The sequence below is a fragment of the Rhineura floridana genome, chromosome 14 (genome assembly GCF_030035675.1).
Source record: "Rhineura floridana isolate rRhiFlo1 chromosome 14, rRhiFlo1.hap2, whole genome shotgun sequence".
Lineage (NCBI taxonomy): Eukaryota > Metazoa > Chordata > Lepidosauria > Squamata > Rhineuridae > Rhineura > Rhineura floridana.
This window is the reverse complement of record NC_084493.1, coordinates 35,582,932-35,602,378: the sequence shown is the minus strand read 5'-3', so window position 1 is coordinate 35,602,378 and position 19,447 is coordinate 35,582,932. Positions and strand designations below refer to the sequence as shown.

Genomic DNA, 19,447 nt, shown 5'->3' with positions numbered 1-19,447 from the left:
AACACACACTAAATCACCATGTAGATGAGCCCCAAGTTCCATTGAGTTCTAATAGGTCTGTACAGATCTTCTGAATAGATATGTATAGGATTGCACTGTACATTGGTTAAGTTAATCTGTTTAAGAAATCTTTTAAAGCAGCCCCAATTAACCAGGCAGCAGAATATATATATATATATATTAATGGAAGTGCTTTAAAACCAGCAGATGGCAAAAACAGCATCATCTCAAAAGAAGCATTCTCCTTTCTCTCACACACAAAGGAAGGAATGCCTTTCTAAGCTGTTGCATCCAATGAGGCCACGTGCATGCAAAAACAAGGAAGAATGTGTTCTGCTTCCGAACCATTGTGTTTACTCACATACAAACTTAATGGGTTAACTGATTACTCAACTAATCCTGATGTAATTAATCAACTAACATTTCTTTAAAAGGTGACAGACTTCATCTGGCTATAAAGTTGAATCTCTTCTCTCTCTTCTGTACGCAGAGTGATTCTCCAGTCCTACGGATGAAATTACAAAGCTGCCTCAGGGCCAGTGACAGCATCTTCAGGCAGCGGAACCCCATAGACTGAAGAGACGGCACGAAGAGCCACCATTTAAATTTCCCATATGGCAATACAGCCCCCCTCCACCCCTTGGTAACTGCATCTGCAAGCCGTCTGCCATTTTATTTACCCTGCCCCCCCCACAGCTTTGCTTTATGGGAAATTTAAATGGTGGCTCTCAGTGAAGCCATCCCTGCGCAGTCCCTTCAGGCCAGCCTGGATCAGCTACATCTAAGGACAGTTTCTCTCAGGGTGGGCTTCAGGCAGGGTCCTCTCCCAGCCCTCCCTGACGATGACCGGACCTGCACGCAAAGCAGGTGTGCTACTGCCAAGCTATGGATCTTTCCCCCTGTTGTAGATGTGGGGAACTGTTGACCCTCCAGATGTTGGCCATGCTTGTTGGAGCTGATGGGAGTGGTAGTTCAACAACATCTGGAGGGCCAAAAGTTTCCCACACCTGCATTTGCAGCCCTAATGTGTTTATATTCCTTTTGAGACTTCAAAGTTGTACCCTTTGTGTTTTTACATGGGAGTAAGCCTCACTGAGCCAAATGTGCGTGAGATGTGGCTAAGCATCACATGCAGATACCTGGCTAGTAGGCCTATAGCTCTCAGCTACCCACTGACCCTAAGCAGGTTTCCCCAGATGTGAACTGGCCTGGAAGCAAGTACTCTTTGTGCATCTCAGTTTTATGGAGATTTTTAAATTGCAGTATTATTATTTACAGAAGATGCTGTAGTTTGTTTCCTATCTCATAGGCTGCTCAAAAGGTTGTATTAAGCTAAGTCCTACTCAGAATAGACCCACTGAAAATGAACCACCCTAAGTTAGTCATGTCTAATAACTTAAGTGGTCTACTCTGAGTAGGGCTAGCATGAGATACCACCCCAATTAAAAGGGAACATAGTGGTCAGCTGTATTCCATTACAGCCATCAAAGGCAGCTGTAAGCATGAAAGCAACAGCAGCCGACACCAGCACCGCCACCCCGTTTCAAACGACAGAAAGCTGGCCTAAAGCTAAAAGTATTTCCTGGGAAATAAACCCTGTAGAGTCCAAAGGGAGACTTGCTCCCAAGTAAGGCAGCATCATTCACAGCTGGGGTTTAGTCATCTGGAGACTCGTGTGTGTGTGTGTGTGTGTGTGTGTTGTCTTAGACTCCTTACTTTTTGGAAATCAGGCTCTCCGATGTCTCCAGCATCCTACAACCAATCAGCATGTTAGCCACTTAGAAGAGTCTTCCAACATACTTCTTGCCCTTTCCTGCAGATTGGAGCCAATCAGTAAAAAGCGGTAAGTCACTCACTGAGAAGACTCTTCTCAGTAGCTAACACTCTCCCCTTTAGAATAATAGAACAGTAGAGATGGAACGGGCCTGTGAGGCCATCCAGTCCAAGCCCCTGCTCACTGCATGCTTATTGGCTCCTAGGGACAGCTGTTGCTGTGGGCCAGCGCACTGTACACTTCCAGAAAGGCATTAACCAGGTTCTCATTCTCAACTCAGCAGGGAAAAAAAGTGGGGAGGATGGGTATGTGGCTGTGCCTATCATGAAGGGACCCCTCACTTCTGATCTTGCCGCTGAACGACTGCGCCCCAGCGCCCGCTTACGTGGGAGGCGGCCCGCTGAACTCTGCCGGGCTTACTCCAGAGTAGCTCAGCCGGGAGGGGCTGCCAGGTCCTTCCCCGCGGGGGCGCGCGGGGCTTCCCAAGGGAACCGGCACGGCCCGCCGCTTCCCCCGGCCCCCTCCCCGCGGCGGCGGCGGCGGCGGATGGGCGGGCCGGAGGAGGGGCTCCCCCGCCAGTCCCGTCTCGGCCGAGGCATCGCGTGCGAAAGCAGGCGGAGGGGGCCGGGCCGGCGGGGCTCCAGCTGGTCACATGGAGCCTCAGCTGGGCCGAGGCGCGGAGGAGGCGGAGGCGGCTCCTGCTCTTGCTGCTGCTGCTGCTGCTACTACTACTACTACGAGGGCCGCTCGGGGCTGCCTGGCAGGCGCCTGCTGACGACGACGAGGCAGCAGCGGTTGCCCGAGCGAGCGAAGTGGCGCAGGACGGCTAGGCGAGAGCTCAGCAGCCGAGGCGCACCTCTCCGCGCCGCGCCCCCTGTCCGGCCGGTCCCGCTTCGCCCCCGACAAAGGATGTGTTTGGTGGTCGCCGCGATGAAAGGTGAGCGAGGCGGCGAGGCGGCGCGCGGGCTTCGCCGCTGCGCGCGGGAGAGGCGGCCGGCCCTTGGCTGCGCTGACGCCCTTCCCGGCGGCACCGCTGCGCCTTGCCCGGGATCCGCGCGGTGGGAACGGCGCTCCCTTTCTCTCTCGCGCGCTCTCTGCCCCCCCAACCGCTCGCGCGTCTCTCGGAATGGAGTCCGGTAGGGCTTCTTCCCGAGAAACGGGCGCGGGTGGGAGGCGGCGAGGGGGTAGGCGAGTCCCGGCGCTGCGCGAGGGGCGCTTCCAGCCCGCGGAACCACCTTGGCGAGGCAGAAAGCGCGTTCTGCGGAGGAAACGCGATCAGGCGTACAACTGATGGCCGGCCGGCCGGCGGGCGGGCTGGGAAGGCGCACCTGTCTTTTGGGGGTTACATGTTTATGGGGGGGCGCGCATAGGAGAGTCTAATTCGGGGTGTGAGGGCAGAACATGGGGGGACGAGCAGGTAAAGTGCCTGGATCGCTGCATCCCGAAGAGCACCCGACTTGTGCTCTTTTGCATCATGTAAAGGGACAGTCTAGAATCCACTTTGTGAACATGCCCCATCAACCCCACCCCACCCCCGCCTTTTGCCATCCTGCTTTTGGGTGCGAGCGCGTGGCGAAGTCACCGGAAGGGGCACCTCGCCCGCTTGAGCCTCAGAGGGTCGATCTCGCTGTGGCACGGAACGTGCTTCATCCTGGCGGCGGGGGGGGGGGTTCTTGTGTTCCACTAAACTGGTTGCGGCCTGGAGTCTGCAGAGTGCCGGACTTTACCCACCAGACCTTGGCAACCGTCGATTCTACCCCTCTGCGAAGGCTGTACATGATCAGGGGAAATCTGAGACACTGAAGGCAAGGTGTAGCTTCAAAAACATTTTTCACCCCCTTGCCCCCAGCAGTTGGAACACACCTTGTTTCTGTGGGTGGCAATGGTGAGATGTACCGGGAGGCATGCCCGTCTGGAGGGAGGGCGGCCTGTCCTCCGCTGTCTCAGCCCCACATTTATCCACCTTCAGTTTAGCTCAGGTTCCGCTTCCTGACAACAGATTGTTTGATTTGAAAAATATGGCTCTTTTGCAGTGCAATCCTGTGCTCGCTGACTTGGAAATAAATTTCACTGTTTTCAGTGGGGCTTACTCCCAGGCAGCTGTGCATAAGATTGTAGCCTCCGTGAACCGGCTCATGTGGCAGAAGGTGGCAAGCTTCTAGGTTACATGGAACTCTTTGTTGGGTGAAAGTGATGTGAGAAGCTGTCTAAATGACAGCGTATGAGGATAGCGTACCTTGAGCTCAAGAGAGCTGATTTTTGTGCTAGGGAGAGTTATCACCGATCGCTGTGAATGAGCAGGGCTGATACAAGCCTTTAACTTGCTGTTCCGTAGGGCATCCCCCACTAAGAGGCTATTAATCCAAAATGCAGGATTCTGTGCTGTGTGCTAACAGCAAAGTACAATCTGCACTAACCACACACTCTCCCCAGTGCTTCCCACTCTGTAAGGCATTGTTATCAATCGCTGTGTTGGTCTTGTTTCCAGAGTGTAAGAGTCTTTACACTTATTACAGATTATTGTTATGAATCCAGTTCAGTCAAGACACCTGTGAAAGGTAATCCTTTGTGGCTCTGCAAGATAATGCTGTGGAAAAAGTTGACTTTTAACTACTTATCTGTTGCACAGGCTCAGAGAAAGGTTGACTATAGTTGCACAGAGCACATGGATCAGGCTGTGTTGCTCATGTCTAATTTTTAAAATGCAATTTCTCCCATCTGCAAGGACTTTTACAAAGTCTTTGGTACTTTGCTACAAAAAGCTGGCAAAGGCAAAAATGGACAGTTTTCAAAATTATATCCATTTTAAAGTAGAGCTAGGAAGAACTGACCTTCCTTTACTGGATCATGGAAAATCAGATGTTTTTAACATCGCAGTTAGTATCAGTCCTCAGTCGCCTTGGTTTCAAGGAAACCAGCAGAAGGCTTGCATTTTTGTGTGTGTGAGAGAGAAATCTAAAACTTTTTTGTGGAATGTTTTCAATTAGCCCTTCTGCCACATAACAGAGTGATTTTGCCATTTCATTTGCATAGTTTAAAAACAGTATGCTGGAATAATGTAACATAAATTTCTTGATAATGAATTCTGTAGAAATAACACACGTGCAATTTTTATGATGTTGTATTTCTGGAAAAATACATAGTGATAGTCTGGATTTCTCTTTGTGACCAGGGTATCAGGGTTGGTTGTGTGTTTTTAATTACGATACTTCTGAAAACAGACTGGTGTATTTGGTTGCTTGTTTTTTTACAATGCAAAGCACTCAAGGAACATTATTAACATTCCACTAGAGTCTAGTTTGGGCTCTATTTTTTTTCTCATTGGGTGTAGGAGACGCTTGCTTAGCCCATACAGAGGCAGTGCTCTCATTATTAGAAGAGGGAATCTGACTTCTCGGAACAAGTGGAAACAAGATGCAAATCAGTATAAATATGACACAGACTGGCTGTTTTTAAGTCTTACTTTATCTCATAAGTTTAAGAAGTATATCTTAAAGTATATTCTGCTTGTAACCCAGAGCAAACACAATAAAGAATTCAAAAAATGAAAATATGACCGTCTCTTTTTGGTGTTACTCCACAATCCTATGCATGTCTATTCACGTGCAAAACCTGTTCAGCTCAATGGGATTTACTCCCCGACAAGTCCACCATGGACACTTATCTGGGAGTAAGCCTAATTGAACTCAGCATGCCTAGGATTTGTCATTTAGACAAGCTGTTATGCAACTTTAATCTATAAAGGCAATAAGGTCAATATTTTTGTTTAAAGGTCTAGTATTGTTATTAAGTCACTGAACATGCATTTTGTTAAAGCTGCTTGTGTCTAACCTCACTTATTTATTGATGTCTGTTTGGAAACACATGCAGCCCAATCCCAAACAGGCTTTCTTGGAAATGTGCCCTACTTGAGTTCAGTAGGGCATGACTACAGAGGAAGTTGTGTTTAGGACTGCAGCCCTAGCCCAGCTAAGTGCTTGGTAGAACATAGAGATGATGTGAACTTGCAACACGGAATGTAAAGTTGGCCCTACCGTGCACCCCTACCAAAGTTAGGGGGCAGATTTGGGGCACTATTAAGGGAGACAGATAAGTCTGAGCCACGGAGCACAAGCCCCTGGGAAGTAGTCCTGCTCAGGTCCGTTGAAATGAATGCGAAATACACAAGGGTATCCATTGTGCTCTTGCCTGTATCCCATTCACTTCAATGGGTACCAGATACCTTGGGCCGACCTTGATCAACAAAATAAGGATGAAGATGAAGAGGGAGGACTGGGTTTAAATGGAGTACCTGTGCGGAGTGATGCAGGTGGCAGCTGAGTTGACTGTCAAGGTCCCAGCAAAAGCTTTGTGGGGGACGAGGTCTTTGACCCACTGCTTTAGGCTTAGCTTGCTTCTGCATTGCTTTTTAGGCATAGATCTTTCTCTCTGCAATGGCATGATCAGGGACAACTGATCTCTTGTAATGACTGCGAATGTCAGTGTTATTTTGCTTTGACTCACAACACTTTTACTAACTGGCATGTCAGTTTATTTCAAATGCTGTAGTTGAAATGTATGTTAATAGTGATTGCTAATCTCTCTTGATTTTTGAGAACTGTGATGCTCAGCTACCCTTGCTTTTTGTCTTCTTAGGTCTTCCTGACAAATAGATTTGTGCATATTATGATTTCCCCTCCCTACTCTTTTTTTTTAAATATGCCCTATATATCGTGTCTTGCTCTGACCTCTGCCTGTCAGGAAAGAATGGATTCTCCATGGTGTGCTCTGAGACAACTAGACCAGAAGCAGTTTTAAAAGACTTAAGTTGAAATGAGCTGGGGAGATACAGAAATATGTCTAGGTGGTTAGAATATTTTATTTATTGTTGGTGCTGTCATAGCAGTTTTGAAAAAAATGGAAATGGACTGCCTTCAAGTCGATCCCGACTTATGGTGACCCTCTGAATAGGGTGTTCATGGTAAGCAGTATTCAGAGGGGGTTTCCCATTGCCTCCCTCTGAGGCTGAGAGGCAGTGACTGGCCCAAGGTCACCCAGGGAGCTTCATGGCTGGGTGGGGATTCGAACCCTGGTCTCCCAGGTCGTAGTCCAACTGCTCTGAAGATGAGGCAGAAGAAACATGGACCGTATAAATTTCCAAAATCTTAAAAAATAAAAATAGGGAGACAGGACAGTAACTCTCTCTCCAACCAAATTAGCTCCATTACCAAGGCAGAAGCCTTGTCCCAAAGACCTTTTTCTGGCTTCATAAAGCATAATAAACAGTTCAATTGTGCTCAAGGGGAGTACTAGTAAAAGTGCCCGTCGACGGATAAGGGCCTGTCTGCATGCTGTACTTGAGGTGATCATGGTTAGCTGCACAAGAACCTTCTGAGGAAAAGCATTTGAAAATGTTTTGTACCATTGTCTCATCAAATTCTTGAGACACCAGCTTCCTGAATCAGCACTCCTAAATCAAACCCCTTGAAGACCTGTTAACATTTCATAATTAAATAATCAGGGGCTCTGTGACAATTCTGTGAAACTGGTTTTTTTACACATGTGGGTTGTTTTAATGGTCAAGGAGTGTAGACTTTGGTATCCTGACCTCAGTTTGTCATATTGTGGTTTTGTCATGACATATGATCCAAGCAAATCTATGTATGACGTGCCTGTTCAAGAACTGTTAATTTTGGAATTTATTTTGTATTAAATTTAAGTATTGTGACTTAAATGTACTGTTACTTAGGCTGCAGTCCAATATGCACTTACCTGGGAGTAAGTCCCACTGAACCCAGTGGAGCTTACTTCTGAGCAGACACGTATTGGATTGCAGCCTCAGTTTTTGTGGTGTTGTGATGCCCATATTACTGAGAGCATAGAGGATGCAACCCTGTATACACTTAACCTGGAAGAAAGTTTCATGGAGCTTAGTGGACATGTCGGGAATTACACAGAGGGCATGGCTTACCTAAGGCCACCTGAAGGTAATGGCAGTGCAAATACTGAGTGATGATGTTCCTCTAGCACTGAGCAGCAACGCAAGATATGCTATTTTGTGATTCTGGTTGTTCTTAATTGTGTTCAACACTGTATTTTAAGGTTGTTGTAAAGATCACAAAACTGGGACCTCTGGGTGATGGTCATGCAATAAATGCTAACAACAACAACTATTATTATTACTATTACTATTATTATTATTATTATTAAACAATAACAATAACAAAATATGTTGATGTGGGAGCATACCCAGAACTAGCAGCAGTCTGTTTTTGCAGATGTTTCTTGTAGTTTTATTTCATTAAGAACAAATCTGTAATGATTTTACAGGGTGGCCAAAGAGAGTTCTTCACCCCCTTTTGCTTGCGAGACTGTTAGTCTTTTGGATACTAAAATTGCCTGGATACACACCCTCCTAGCCATCCAGTGATGACAGGACACAATCCAGTTCTTCTTTTCCTCCTCCTCCTCCTCCTCCTCATAGATCTTAGGTAGCAATCATAAGCATACTACTAGGGAGACCCGCTGAACTGAATGGGATTTCCGTCTGAGTAAATATGCTTAGAATTACATTGAATTGGTTTGCCTGTCATGACAGACCAGACTTCATGCATATATATAATTAAAATAGAAGGCTAAAATCAGTTCAGGCACTACCTTCAGTCCCTCCCAATGGCTCTCTGGAACAAGATGGTTTTCAGAAGTCTCCAGAAAACCATCAGGGAGGGAGCAGAGTGGGCTTCTTGGGGTAGGGTATTCCAAAGCTTGGGGGCCACAGCTGAAAAGGCTCTCTCCCGCGTGCCTGTCAGTCTAACATCTTTCATTCCAGGCACGCAGAGGAGACCAGAGGCAGCTGATCTTAAATCCTGGTTGGGTACATATGGGTGTAAGTGGTCCTCACGTACAGTGGTCCAAGACCTTTTAGGGCTTTAAAGGTCAGAACCAGCACTTTGAATTGGGCCCAGAAACAAATTGGGAGCCAGTGGAGTCCATAAAGCACAGGGGTGATATGCTCCCTGCGCCATTCAGAATTCATTCTAGTTCAGAATGTCCATGGTTTCAAACATGGATCCTCTTCCCAGACCTGTTACCAGAAATCCTTTTAAGTGGAAATGCTGAGGATTGAACTGGGGACCTTCATGGAAAATATGTGGACCACCACTGAGTGTGGTCCATGCTTGCCATGAGGCCACTGGAGTTCAGCTTTTCAAAGGATAAGAATGTAAGAAGAGCTGGGTCAGACCACAGGCCTATCTAATCCAGCATCTTATTTCCCAATAGATGCCCATGGGAAGACAATAAACAGGACTTGAAAGCAATAGCCCTCTCCCATATCAAGCAACGGGTACTAAGATATATACTGCCTCTGATCCTGGAGGTAGCATATTGCCATCATGACTAGTAGCCATTGCTAGCCTTATCCCACATGAATTTGTTTAATCCCCTTTTTAATTAGTGTTGATCACCACATCTTGTGACAGCGAATTCCACTCTTAGCTATCTGTTCAAGAATCTTTTGGCAAGGCAGAGCCAAATTATTTTGATGCCTCTGAGATCTTCAAGCAGAGGTCAGACAGCCATCTATTGCAGACTCTAGTTCTAGATTTCTTGCATTGAGTAGGGGATTGAATTAGTGACCTTCCAACTTTTTGATTCTGTGCCTTGGGTAAGAAATTAAAAAAAACACTTAATATGGGGCTCAGACCACTGGGGAAGTCCTGTGGCACAAACTCCCTGGCAATGAAATGGGAACTGTACAAGACCACGCCAGTGTGGCCGTGTGTAGCTCCTGTTCATTTCAAGTCTTGTTGAGTCTTACTGACACTGATCCACTGCCTGTGTAGAACTTGTAGAAAAAGAGGCCGTGTTCTGCTGTTCAAGCTCACTATTGTGCTTGGCAGCTGCATGGCTTGAAGGTTTTAAGCCTGTTTTGACTTGTGTGACGTGGAGAGAGAGGAAAAATATCATGTTGGTGTAGGCATGCCACCCACAGAAGCTGGATTGACGTCAGTGAGAATTCTGCATATGCGTAACGCAGCAGGATCAGGCCCTTGGCTGAGGGGTGTGTGTGCATTGTTGTTTTTCATGGCCCATTAATGAACACGCCTGTCTGAAAGTTCCTGCAGTTCAGAGGCATGTTAGATAATGACAGTGCCCGGGCCGCTCTTAAGGTTTTTGGGAAGCAGGTGAGATTCCCTCGTGAAAGGGAAGATGTAAGGAATGTTCTTTGATTCAGTGCACGTTCTGTCCTGTGCCTTGCAAGGCATAGTATGTTGCTGCTACTCAGGACTGCCCACCCGTTGGGCAAATTTATTATTTGTTTAAAATATTTCTGTCCCTCCCTTCTACCCTCCAATAGGGCACTCAGGGCGGCTACAATAAAATTGCACACACATATAATAAAATACACAATAAAAACACAAAACATTACAGTAAATTAAAATGCATCAAATACTATTAAAATACATAAAATGCATTATGCATATACATAATGAAACATTTGCTCCAGGAGACAGTCCTGCAAGGAACACTGAACTGACAGGGCGTCGTTGCTTCCTTGCTCTTGAGTGCAAGCATCAGGATGCCAGTCAATTAACTGTGTATTATTTGTCCACTAAACAATATTTCATGAAGTTAGAGTAAGTGTCGGTAGCAGCCCATCTTTTGAACCACTGCTCTCAACAGTGGCAAGAGGGGGCGAGAGGACGTCTTGAAAGGGACAGGCTCTCAGTCATGAGATTGTAGGCTTTGGAGTGCATAGCTGGGTACCCTTTATTCAAACTATTCCTGCAGCTCTCGGTTGAATAAGGAACTGGGAAGCAAGAATTAACTTTAGCCATGTGGTTCCCTCACTTTCTTGGCCTGCAAGAGTTAGGGTCACACAGAGATACGGCTCATTTAGGAGGCACTCCTTCTGTTACAACTCTTTAAAGCCTCCTTCAACCCCACCTCCTCCGGTATCCTAATCAGTATTTTGTTGGAATAGCATAAAAAGAATAATATTTTTCTGTTTGAAAATGTTTGGATTCTGAATGTTCGTTTTTTGACACTATTTTGCTGCTGAAGTCCAGGAGAGATTTTTGTAAATGGTTAGTTAAATTATGATAAAATCTGCCAATATGGATAATGTAAGAGCTTCCCTTTCTTTCCTCCGTTGACGGCGTCTTGATGCCACTTCATTTGGCAGCAAGGGCATAACTTTAAAGCATTCACCTTTCTGGTATTTATCTCCCGAACTGTAATTAGCCCTCGCAGCTGATAACTAAAAAAGATCAAGTGAGCAGCAATGTGCCTTTTTTACTTGAAGATTTATAGCTGAGGAACATCCCTATGCAAATGGTTATGCAGCTGTCTCTGAGACTTCTCCTGCCTTCTTGATGCTCTTCTCGCCTCTCAAGTCTGTCATGATTGATGAAAGATGCTTGATTCTCAAACTATTCCATGATTCTCAGACTGAGCCTTATGAAATGGAAAACAGTATTTTCGAGTTCACACTTTCTTGTACAATGGTTTGATGTTGATGTAATTCCATAACTCCTACACATGGTTTGTTGCATGTTTGTTTGTTGCTATAGGGCTTAGCTTGCCAAACTAAATACTACCCATAGAAGATGTGCACTGGTCTTCTGTGTAGAGACCTGCTAATCACTTTGCCAGCAGAGAGGCTGGTAAGATGGGGAAATGGTCTTGCTTAACTTCTGAGATCGGATGAGATCAGGTGCTTTCAGCGTGGTGTAGCTGTAGGTCGGAAACTGTTTTAACCAATGTTTATTGGTTAAAGGAGAGAGCCAGTGTGGTGTAGTGGTTAAGGTGTTGGACTATGACCTAGGTTTGAATCCCCATACAGCCATGAAACTCACTGGGTGACTTTGGGCCAGTCACTACCTCTCAGCCTCATGAAAACCCTATTCATAGGGTCACCATAAGTCGGAATCGACTTGAAGACAGTACATTTACATTTTTATTGGTTAAAGGCTCTCCTCTGCCTGTATAATTTGATTCAGATGTACACTTAACACTTAATGGAAGCCATAGTTTGCAAAACCACTGAAAACCATGATTTCATATTCTGATTTGTGTGTAGCTAAATCTTATAGCTACATAGGGTCAAGGCATGAAGGCTTGTCAACATTGGTCAGAACTGCCCCACCGTGCTGCGTGTCCTCTGCCTATGCTGGTCTTCTTCCTAAAGGAAAGTAGGCAGTCTGAACACTGGATTTGGAAACACACATGATGCAGGAATGTAATAGTATTGAACATACCAAGGAAAAAATAGGATTCCCTGCTTCTAGAACCTGGAAAGGAGAGTGAGGAACACTAGCGAGGCAGACCTTCCTTTTGAGCAGTCAGCTTCCAGCTGTTCACTCCTCCAGTCAGACTGGAGGATGCTTAGATGTTCTTCTGAACAGGAATTTCCTGATGTTGGCCCAATTCTTAGTTTTCCAGATCCATGAATATCTTGGAAGTCCAGGCCCAATTCTTAGTTTTCCAGATCCATGAATATCTTGGAAGTCCAGGCAACTGCGTAGCACATGCCCCAGTTGGAGGTCTACTGGCAATGTCTGTGTGATTGACAGGTTCCAGATGTTCTCATCTCAGCAGTGCAGGGCTCACATGTCTCATCCTAGTGCAGCCTTCTCCGACCTGGTGCCCTCCAATCTTGTGGTGAGAGTTGTAGTCCAAAACAACTGGAGGTCACCAAGTTAGGGAGACTGGCCTAGCTTATGTTAGCCCAATGTAAATTCAGTTTCTCCTGCAGTAGGAAGAGGAACAAAACAGCAGCTTGAGCTGTTTCTGTTCTGTTTCGCTACCAGACTTTGAGCTTTGGAAACCTCTCCTAAGTTTTGTATGTGCTTATGGGGTTCATTACCTGAAGGCTATTGTCCAAAATAAGGTTTATGTTTGTTTATTTAAAGCATTTTTTACCCTGCTCTTTAGCCAAAAAGGCTCTCAGAATAGCTTACAAAGATCAATTGATAAGACAGTAAGAAGATCCTGCACATTGTTGTTTATAACAATTGCCTGTTGTTGCTTCACAAATCAATAAGCTCATTTTCTAGTTGAAAAAGGCTGCTGTATTGTTTTCCTTGAGCTTCTAAAAGGCAGAAACATGCATACACACACACACACACACATACCTAGTTTAGCTCTCCAGGTTTACTCTGGAAAAAGTGTGTATTAGAAGTTGCATTAAAGCTAATACTTGGGAAATCTGAATGGAAAGTTAAGTGTTCTTTTATGCTCCGACAAAAGAAAATTTCAGTCTGAAATGTTTTAGAACTGGACAGCAAGTAATGCAGCTCCAGGTTTCAGGGGGACTTAGCAGTGGATGGAAATCCGAGCCCTCCCCCTTCTCTGCCCTCACCCTGAACGTTGATCCTGCCAACTATGTTTATTTTAGTCTTCTCGGGAAGCAGTTTCAGTCAGCTCACCCACATCTAGTTCCTCCACCAGGGACAGACACTGAGTAAGCGCCGAAGCAGCTCCATAAATTACAAGGACTAAAGATTGTCTGGAAACTCATTTCGTCCAGTTTTTGCACCTGCATTTTACTTCTTCTTTTTTTAATCATAGAAAGTTACTGCACTTGGGGCTAGGGATGGAATCCGTTGGCCAGCGCCGGTTCAAAAGCCTGCTGTTGACTTAACAGGCCGGTATCGATTTGAGTTCGTTCTTTGTCCGCTAGCTGCTACTTTTACTGATGAATTTTTTCCTCTCCAAAAAAGCCTGATACTTAATATCAATGTTTTTAAAGGAAATATCAATAATTTTAAAGAAAATGTTGATATTTGAAAGGAAAGATCAGTATTTTGAAAGGAAAATTGATAAATGAAATATTGATAAAATTACTGTTCTTAATATTGATATCTTAGAGGTGGATTTTTTTTAAAAAAAACCATTTGAAAATAGCTGCAGAAAATCACTACATAAAAAATCCAGTCCATATCAAAAGAGAATAAGCGGATTAATGGAACATTTCAGTACCAAATCCTAATTGGGTGGAATTCCAGCACATCCGTATTTGGGGCTGGTTCATTCAGTCAAGCAGGATGAAGTGCATCTCTCCAAAGGTCAGATGAGGAGGGTCTGCTTCAATTTCCAGATGGGTCTCCAGGAGAATGGCGGAATCTTGATTGCTTCTGTGAAGCTGTGGAATGCCCTTCTATGGAGTGACCCAGTTTGCTCCTTCTAATGTTCTGAATGCCTGTTAAAACTTCTCTTTTGGCATTTGTTCGCTCTGCTCCCTCCCTGTTGGTTTTCTGGAGACTTCTGAAAATCCGGAGAGCCTTTGGGAGGGACTGAAGGTAGAGCCTGACACTGATTTTATGCCTTCTACGTTAAATTTTACTTTTGTAGTCCCTCTAGTACCACTCCCTATATTTATGTGTGTGTGTGTGTGTGTGTATTGTATTTTATGTATTTTAATTGTATTTTATGTATTTTATGTATTTTAATTGCATTTTATGTATTTTAATTTATTTTAATGTTTTTGTGATTTTACAATTTTATTATGTACATGTTTGATTTTATTTTTGTAAGCCGCCCTGAGTGACCTGTTATAGGGTAGAAGGGCGGGATAGAAATATTTTAAATAAATAAAAATAAATAAATTTGTGTTTTGTGCTCATTCTGATTCTTATGTTTGGTTTGCTTCTTGTAGCTATTCTTGTACATTTTTTGCTCATTATTTGGAGTACAGGCTTTCGGCGTTCTGCTAATGCGGCGACTTTCAATTAGGGAAAGTCCCCGCTTTAAGGCGCTTCTTCCACTTTTACGGCGGTTTTTGCTCGTCGCGCGCCATTTTCGCATCATTTTCATGCGACGCGCACCATGATCGTCAATGGGTTCCGCTTTTCAACGGTTTCCGCTTTTTGGCGGCAGTCCAGAACGGAACCTGCCGTATAAGCGGGGCCCGCCTGTATGTTTAATTGTAAGCTGCCTTGACATTCTTTTAAATAAGTAACTAAGCCTTTTTTTGATTTTACTGCTTGAACTTGCAAATGGCAGTTGCATGTTTAAATACTTCCCATAAAGGGGAGGAGGCTCTTTGCACATAGAAGAGTACTATGTGCTATGTAAGGGAGATGGCTAGGCAAACCTTCTCCCTGACACAAGTTTTCTATCTGCATGCAGTCCCCTTTTATAAAAGAAGCATTCAAACATACAACCCCCTCTCACTTGCAGCTTTAGGTGGTATAGCCCAGGAATAGTTTTGCCACTTGATCTTGTTGATGGTGTAAACTGGCCCTCAGAGCGATGCTACTGCACACATTTGGATTCCTGGCTGAAGTTCACGGCTATGTGGGTGCTGCAACAGAGTGGTGTTTCCAAAGCTGTGAAAGCGCAACTTCAGTCTGTCTGCCATATTAGACAGAAGGTAACTGGAAGGCTGCGTTGTCATCTTGTGAGTTGTAATCAAGCTGAAAAAGTTCAGCATCAAAGAGATCACAGTGTACTTTGTGGCGGACAGATATATCAAAGCGCCAATACAGGACAAAGAACTGTAAAGGAATGCAGCTGAGAATTTCACCAGCTGGGTCCCTGTGGGTAAGAATAGAGACCTCGTTTTTTTGCATAGTTGAAAAATGGGTCCCTTTTTGGTGTAGCCTTTTCTGTTTATTTCAAAAGGAAATGTGCATTAAAAAGAGGATTCTGAAACTATCCTCAAGGCTCAGTGTGAAAGCAACAACAAGCCTGAGTGTAGAGAGAGATCAAAGGAGTCTGATAAGTCAAGGACTACCATAGCCATTTTTGGTAGCCTTTGTTAAGTATGTATACTGTCATCCTCCTGCCTTGGCTCTGCTGCTTTCTGAACGTGGTTGTTTTTCTTTTCTCATCTTGGTGTCCAGGGCTGGATTTAGCTGGGGCTCACCCAGGCTTAACTCTGGAGCCTAAGCATTTGTAGAATTATTCAAGTTCAGAGTGGTTATCTTGTTGAATATTCATAAGCCACCCATCTATGATGACGAACAATGGCTTCCAGGTCAGGTGGTTTGACCTCCACCATTCTTTCTTTAGGAAATGAGTTCCGAGTGCTGGGATTTTTTTCACAGTAGGATTTTTCACATATTCCCTGGCATTCTCTTGAGTATGAGCACAAACATCCCCTGCTAGGATCAGTTATCCCTTCCACTCGTAGCATGTCTGAACAGAAACTTAAAGCACTTGCAGTTCAAGATGCAAGAGAGTGAATACCTTTTCTCCTACACAATCGTGGTTGTGGCATGAACTGCAAGGACCACATCATGGAAGGAGCCCATCCTTGTAACCACCACCAGGAATACACCCACCAATGGAACGCAGGGCCTTCTCTGTGGTGGCCCTCAGATTCCGGGACTCCATCCCCACAGAGGTGTGCATGGTCCCAGTGCCACAGATTTTTAAGAGCAGTTTTTTTGGTGGGGGGATCCCCTTTAATAATTAAGAACTTTATTTTTAAGGCATTGGCTCAGCAAGGGAGACCCCCAATCCTGACACTTTATTTTATACTGGCTTTGATGTGTTTCAAGTGTCCTATGTTTTAAATGATTGGTTATATTGTTGCTGGTGTTTCAGCTTTACTGTTGTTGCTGTTCCATGGGTTATTGTGAGCCCCCTTGGGTGGGCCATGCCCTGAAAGGCAGCATATAAATGAGTAATTTATTATTTATGAACAATAAATAAATAAATGCTGTGAGTCAGTGCAGTCAGATTCAAAAACCCTGCCCCAATGGCTGGAGAGTTGATGGGTCCCTAGGTTAGCTGGGGATGAAAGGCAGTCAGGAAACCTGTGTTCCTGAATAGCTTAGTGGCTTCCCTCACTAGCAAGGTGATTGGTAGACCTTGGAGCTATATATAGTTGGTAGTGGTGTGGGATTGTCATCTGAGATTACCTGATTTCCAGGACCATAAGGCTGTAGTGATAGTATCCTGGGTTGAAGTTTTCTCTTCTAACCAGCGGTACAAAAAAAACAGGCCACCATAGCCTGATTTGCAGGGCTTCTAGTTTGAGCCAAATAATTCAGACCTGACAAAATGTTGGCCATGCTTCACACAGGGCTGCCCTTTGCAAAATACAGTGCTAATTGTCTGCCCTCAGTGCAGCTGATGATGAGGCTGCCCCAGAATAAATCTACGCTCTAGACTTTGCTTGTTGGCTAGATTATTGGTTGGGAAAGAATAAAAAGAATGCTTAGAAACCCTTTAGAGATCTCAGACAGCTGCTGAATGTCCATGTGACATTTTTTAAAAATGTGTCTGTGCATGCACGTGCACACAGACACACCCCCCCCGAAGCCTCTCTTTCCAAAGTAGCTCTTTGCATGGATTCTTAGTTACTATTTCATCTAATATTAGGCAAGAGTCAGCCCCAAATATGTCTGGCTCCTACGCCACCAAAGCCCACACAGGCTGCCTTTTTTTGCAGAATGGAAACTCAGGCATCTGTGTTTTTTGCTGACTTAGTCTACTTAACACACAGTATATTTTTTTAGCAAGAAATTCAGATTTCCTGTACTTCTAGTTAAATTAATAGGCAAGTGTCTGGACCCACTTTTTCTGTTTAAGAACCAGCCTGCTCAACTTGAGATGCACCACACTGTATGTGGCTTGCTCACAGCTGCTTAAGACCAAATCCCATCATTTTTTGCATTCCTGGATAGGTTGCAAAACCAGTAACTTAGTTGTGGAGGCTGCATCCAGTTTGATTCCCCACAGGTTGTACCAGCTTCTTCAGTCCACTGCCTGTCAGCAAACTTTCTGCTTATGCACTTGAGTTATGGGCAAGTCAGGTGAGTGACTGGCAACAATGTCTTCCCAGTGGAAAAAGTCGCTTTGGAGGAGCAGTTTGCATCAAGATTGCAACAGGGGATTAAAGGGTTAAATCCCCCCCCAAACACTGGCTGTGTTCCAGATATAGTAGGGCCCCAGTCACATAGCGGGTTACGTTCCAGACCCCTGCCGAGAAGCAAAACCCACCGAAAAGCTGAAGTCCATCAATAAAATGGCGCTCGATGCCTGAAAAGTGCCGTAAAAGTCGAACAAGTGCCGTATGAGTGGGGCCTTACTCTAACTGAAAACCGCCGTATTAGTGGAATGCCGAAAAGTGGGGCCCTACTGTAATTATCAGCTGCTATTTGCAGTTTTTAAAATGTGCAAAAGCACATTTAACTTCAGGTCTAGTTTGGCCAGCTGGCTGAGAGAGAGGTTAGATTGCTTAAGGCCATATAGTAGGGCCATGGTGAAAATGAGATTAGAACCAGGGATTTCTGAATCCCAGTTTAGCCTCTTAGCCACTGTGTTTTCAGGATTTATGCAACCATGACTTTCTGTAGTCACCTAGTGTTTGAGACCTAGGTGGAGGAACGCATGATCCATGGGCGGGGCTGTTATGCCATCTCCTACTAAGCAAAGCACAAGAAAATTGAGTTCTCTGGGCTTGTGATGGTGTGTGTGGGTGCTGATTGCATGTTTACGCCTTCCAAAATTGAGTCCCATGTGCAGCTGCATGTGCTAGAGGTTGCATAAGCATACTCCATGGTGGACAATGAAGTTGTGCAAAATGCATTTTGTGCAGACTCATGTGCAAATTTCCACTGTGGGGTGACGACATGAAGTCATTGTGGAATATGTTTCATGTGGAAATACAGCGACCAGAAGGAGCGGGGCGGGACTGCTGCCACGTTTCTGGCCCACCTAAGAAGTCTGATTTACTAGGCATGTTGCTCCCTTGGAGCTACTGCATCTTGCCCTTTGAAGCAAAGCAGCTGTTCCACGTGGCTCCGGTGTGTTCACCATGGGGTGACAGAAAGCTTGTCCTCCAGGTCCATCCCTATTTGATATTCACCATGTGGCACCAGTCACATTGACAATAGTTATGCAGTGCATTATTTCATTCTTTGTTTCCTAGCTCCTTCTGCCCCCATACCTTTTTAAAGGTTGCAACTTGAGCAAGCTGAAACAACTTACATAGTATTGTGATTATTTTCATGAGTGTTGAAGGTCCCTCATTTTCAGCTCGCTCTTCTGGTTTTACAATCCTTACAAACGTCCTTATAAACATACAAGCATTGTTTCAATGCTCAGTGCCCTACTTTGCTTCTTGGCTGCAGCGGCTACTTTGCTTCTCAGTGACCTTTTTCTTTGTTGCCCTCGCTGCTCTCTCCCTCATTTGCTCTCACTGCTGTTAAATTGCATCAGGGCATCTCACATGATTTAAATTAGTGTCACATTACATTTAATGTGATGACATCATGGACTTTTGCAAGCAAAATGGTCACCAATGCCAGTGAAGGCAAAGGAGAAAAGTGATGCTCACGAGAAGCAACAGGGTATCCAAAGGCATTGAAGCAACATGAATGTTCAGCAAGATGTCCTTTTTAATAAACCACTGCATGGGCTCTGCTAATTTCATAAGGATTTGAAATTAGTAAATAGCTGGTGCCGCTCTAGTTGTAAGCAAAAGAGAACAATACTGCCCTCTTGAAGATCTGATTTGTGTAATGCTAGCAAGGATGCTTCTTGATTTGGGTCAGGTCTTTCCTTTTTAAGATACACTGATAGAGACAACAAAAGTTTTAGCAAAATTGTTCATTCCATCTCTTTGGCAAGAATCTGGCAACTCTACTTATATCCTGGAAAGACAAACTCTTGGAAAGGATAGCACTGAATTCTTCAAATCCTCTTTCCAAAGTCTCTTCTGTTTAGCATAAAGAC

General features: G+C 44.8%; 1 protein-coding gene across 2 annotated transcripts in view; it reads left to right on the top strand.

The window, feature by feature from the left end:
* The first annotated feature begins 2,305 nt into the window (after nt 1-2,305).
* The window catches only part of RORA (RAR related orphan receptor A), a 127,936-nt gene continuing 110,794 nt past the window's right edge, over nt 2,306-19,447 (top strand). For both annotated transcript variants that reach the window (XM_061594806.1, XM_061594805.1), the window contains exon 1: nt 2,306-2,711. In XM_061594806.1, coding sequence (XP_061450790.1) covers nt 2,321-2,711 — 391 coding nt within the window. In that variant the 5' untranslated portion in view covers nt 2,306-2,320. The remainder of the gene's footprint in view (nt 2,712-19,447) is intronic.